The 4,425-nt window shown below is 39.4% G+C and overlaps 1 protein-coding gene across 1 annotated transcript; it reads left to right on the forward strand.

Annotated features, from left to right (window-relative positions):
* The first annotated feature begins 592 nt into the window (after positions 1 to 592).
* Positions 593 to 2,498, forward strand: LOC134635537 (C-type lectin domain family 10 member A-like). Its single transcript, XM_065471722.1, has 7 exons — positions 593 to 668; positions 1,211 to 1,297; positions 1,484 to 1,535; positions 1,623 to 1,765; positions 1,854 to 2,017; positions 2,144 to 2,256; positions 2,369 to 2,498. The coding sequence occupies exons 1-7, from the start codon at positions 593 to 595 to the stop codon at positions 2,496 to 2,498; spliced, it is 765 nt and encodes a 254-aa protein (XP_065327794.1).
* The last annotated feature ends 1,927 nt before the right edge of the window (positions 2,499 to 4,425 follow it).

The following is a 4,425-nucleotide window of genomic DNA, read 5'->3' on the forward strand; positions in this document are numbered from 1 at the left end:
TTTTCCCATCCTAGCTGAAGTCCGGGACAAACTGCGTCCCTTCTCAGCTCAACACAAAACACGTAATAATTTCTCTGAATGCGGGACGATTCCATCTTTTTACGGGACGGTTGGCAACTCTACTAACTAACCTTATGAATAAAATAAAGTTCACTATCAGTAACATCATAGCACCCACCCAGCTGTATAGAAACTCCGTCATGCTAGCTAGTACGCAGTACGAATTATTGTAACTGACTGTAAAAAGTCAGCACAACGAAAATAAACTCCACCTAAACTTGGTTTATATCTGACCCAGATAGACTGCAGGTCAGAACTTCTTACCTGAAGTTCAGTTCACCTGACACTCGGACCGGCGGCTGCCTCGGGTCTCTCCCCCTCCTGCCTCCCCTTTCCCTCATCCACCTGCTGGCCTCCACCACTTGCTAATGTTACTGAATCTGTGGAAGCTCCGCCATAGCCATCACCAAACAATTGAGTTATTTTTACACACCGGCCAGCATCTGGCCAATCCGCCACCTTTCATTGTTTATACCGTTACAAAAAAAAAATAAAAATCATCGGGCCACCGAGCAAATGGCCGGTATGCCCGATGGCCAGTCCAGCTATGGGCGTGCCATCAGTTAACCCTTCGCGTGTAAAAAGGCCAAAGGCCATTTGTGGCCAGAGTATTTAAAATAGAAATGTACCCATAAAGAGGAATTAAATGTTTAAAACTGTGTAACCTTTGACTGAAAATAAATAAAAAATATTATGCAATGGAATACAAGTTTTTGACCATGTTTCTAAATTTTAGGGCTTTTCAAACAACATTTTTTAAGATGGAATATCTCCCACAAAGATACAAAACACAGAAATGACAAAAGCTGTCATTGACCCTGAGTTTTTTGTCTGAGTTTGGAGTTTTTGTATTTACATTTTTGCCTTTTTCTGTATATATAGTGTTCTGAGTTTTGGGGGTCTGTATTACATTTAACAAGGTTTAGCCTTAGTTTTGCCTTTAGGTTTTCTGATTTACTTTTCTTTGTGATTATAGATCTGTTCTAAAGTTAAATCATATTTTTCTGCCTCCAATAGGTATTTTGTGCTTGTTCATAACAGAACAATGCTTAAATAATTAGGGATCTTTGACACATTTCATTTTGTTCTAAAGAAAACTATGAATAATTTTGGTTGTTGAAATTTTTATTGAACTTTTTTTTTTTGCCAGATAAGAAGTCGTCTTGTAATAAATCTTTTCCATCACTAGCAACATGCTGGGGAATTCTGTTAGTAATTATGGTCCTTCGATTCTACTGTGAGTATAACTTTAAAACTTACGCTTTGGTCTGACGTGTGTCAGGGCAAAGTAGTGTGATGTGTAATATTTGATTGTGTTTTTGTAACAGTTATTGTTGCACTAATTTACAAGAAACATATAAATATATTCAAACCACTTAAAAAAAAAACAAAAAACTAACTGCTCTCCTTTGTAACCTTATAGTGTCCACAGTTTTAGAAAAACAGATCGCAAACTTGACTGCAGAGACACAGATGCTCAAAAGGAAAAACCTCATACTACAGATTCACAACCTGACACGAGACTCTACTCTCTTGGAAAAACAACTTGCAGAAAACCAGGAGCTCAAAAAGAAAAATGAGGAGCTGGAGACAGAAAAGAAAAACCTAACAGAAATAATACAACAGATGAAGACACCATGGAATGAGCTCAATGTTAGTCGAGCTCAGTGGAGCATTGATGCCTACTGTCCCAAAGAAAATAACAGTATGTTCCAAATATATTTATACAAAATTAACTAATTTAACATAGATATGCACTGATGTTGTTTATTAACAGTTCTCTATTCTTGCAGACAGAAAATGTAACCCTTGTCAGGCTAGCTGGGAATATGTTGAGTCCAGCTGCTATGCAGTTAATGATGCTAACCGTGATCAATGGAAAACCTGGGAAGAAGCTCGAGAAAACTGCAGAGGAAAGATTTCAGATTTACCTGTTGTGATTAATGAAGAAGAAAAGGTAATGAGAAAACTGTGGGACACTTTATTACAGACTTCATGAAAATAAAAATATAATTTCTTTAGATTGAAAGCTTTCTTAGAGCAAATTTTTAAATATCTCTGACAACTTTCTCTCTGTCCTCAGAAAACTGTCAGTGAAAAGAGTTGGAAATATGATGAAAACAAAGGATACTGGATTGGTCTGAGAGTTGAAGATGGGAAATGGAAGTGGTTGGATGGAAGGAATCTGACTAATAGGTAAGAGACACTTTGAATCAATATAAATTTCAAGTATTTCCCAAATCTGTGATAAATCAATTACAGTGTACCAGTGTCCATCAGCCTTGAGCAGAATTCTTGTTTTCCTCAGCTCCTGGATCGACCTGCTGTCTCCTGCTGATGGTCACTGTGCAATCTCTGTCCAAGACAAAGGATTTAAATCAGTGAGCTGTAATGAGAAGAACCGATGGATCTGCAAAAAGAAAGCTTTGTCTGTTTGAATACTGCAGTAAAACTTCAGAAGACTTTTTGATAGTCTCAGTCAAAATATAATATTAAAAAAGATCACTGCTACATAGAAAGTGACACACACAACAGAAGAATAGCTTGTAGTTAGTGTTGCTCTGATCCCGTGTGGGCTGGACTTTAGCCCACGTGGGATCAGCAAACTCAAACTCTGTGCTTTCTGACTACATTTGTTTCTGAAAGCACAGAAAATTGACTGGATTCAAAGCCTCTGGTGTTTTGGCATGTGCCCTCACTTCCTGGATTTCCAGTGTCTGCAGGAATATTATGATGGAGTGGAGCTCTTCCACTCATTTCCACATTTATCCTCCTCTTTATTCCCGACTTCACCAGAGTGGCTAAAAACACATTTTAACATATGTTTGTTAAGACTCATTTATCTCAGCAGACCCATTTGAGAAGAGCGCAACCCATGTTTTTGTACTTGGAACTACAGATGTGCCCTGAACGCATCACACTGAGATAATCAAAGTTTATGTAAACTACAGGAGAAGTGCAACGTTTTTACCGGACATTTCTGCATTTGTTCCTTTGCTCCTGTGAATGTTACTCCTAAGATGATCACATTAGGGATATCTGCTCCCTTTGACATCACAGAGACGTTGTGGAGCAGTCTGAAGCCTGATCTTTGGCTCACATACTCATTATCTGAAATGTTTAATATGAACATGTGCTGTTGTAAGGTATTTAAGAAAATAAGAATGCGCACAAGGGAGGATGATAGGCCTCACTGCCCGGGCAGCCCTTCGGTGTGCTGAAATCAGAGTGAGTGATGTGCTCCAATGCCACTGTTAAACGTCCAGCTCCCCCTCTTTCAGTTAAATCCATTAATGAAGAGACGGAATAGCAGTGATGCTCTGAAATACAGTGAGTATGTGTTTGTAGATGATCTATTACCCTGTCAGGACTCACTGTTCTTTGCTCCTGCATGCTTATTTACAATTTTCCAGTGAATGGTCCTGGGGGCGTGGCTTACATCATAGCCTACGCCCATGTGTGACACAGCAGAGCTTAAATCCCGCCTCCTCCTCCTGGCTGCAGTCAACATTTCTGATGGGCTTCCTTTACTTACAGCGCTAAAACTCAGGAACAACGGGGAGAAGCGGGGAAAATAAGGGCCAAGAATAAGAGAGAGAAACTTACAAAGCCAACAGCTGGGACTTTGTTGTCACACCTGTTGTCATGTCTTGAACATGACGCTGACATTTTGGAAGGACGGTACTCTGGTTTTTCACAGGGTGCTTTCAGTAGAAACTGGGCTGAGTTGAATGATGGGATGGCTTAGGATGGGGACGAGAAGATGATACTGAACAGCCTTCTGACATCTTAACTAGAGTGCTGGTTTGAAATGAAAGCTGTCTGATCTGGTGAGATTATTTGTGGACTGACTGACTCTCATCTTAGATAAGATTTTATCATCTATTTTCAGTAAAGAACTTCTAATTTCACTTTTTATCACCAGTACACACCCTCACACTGGGGCCATGTTAATATCAAGTCAATCTGATTTTGGATTTCAAAATAAAAACCCTTTAAATGTACAAAATGAGCTACACTTCCATTCACTTCAGGATGCTGTTAAAAGGAAAATTCCTGTTTCCACAAACTAATCGCAGCTCATGTCAACATTTCTGATAACACATAATCTAACAGTGGAGTCTGTAACAGCTTTTATAAAGCACCAGAGATGAAACATCGTACAGCAGTTTGCCAGACAACAGCTTAAGAATAACTTTATTGATCCCAGAGGGAAATTCATGACTCACTATTTGTATGAGGAGTGAAAAGCCTGATGGCCGTGGGTGTGAATGACTTTCTGTGTCTCCCTGTTTAACAACGAAGACAGACGAGTCCTCCAGGTCCCATAAAGATGTTATAAGGTGAGCTGTTCAGAGTTGTTCA

This window comes from Pelmatolapia mariae, linkage group LG10_11 (assembly GCF_036321145.2).
Source record: "Pelmatolapia mariae isolate MD_Pm_ZW linkage group LG10_11, Pm_UMD_F_2, whole genome shotgun sequence".
Classification (NCBI taxonomy): Eukaryota; Metazoa; Chordata; class Actinopteri; order Cichliformes; family Cichlidae; genus Pelmatolapia; species Pelmatolapia mariae.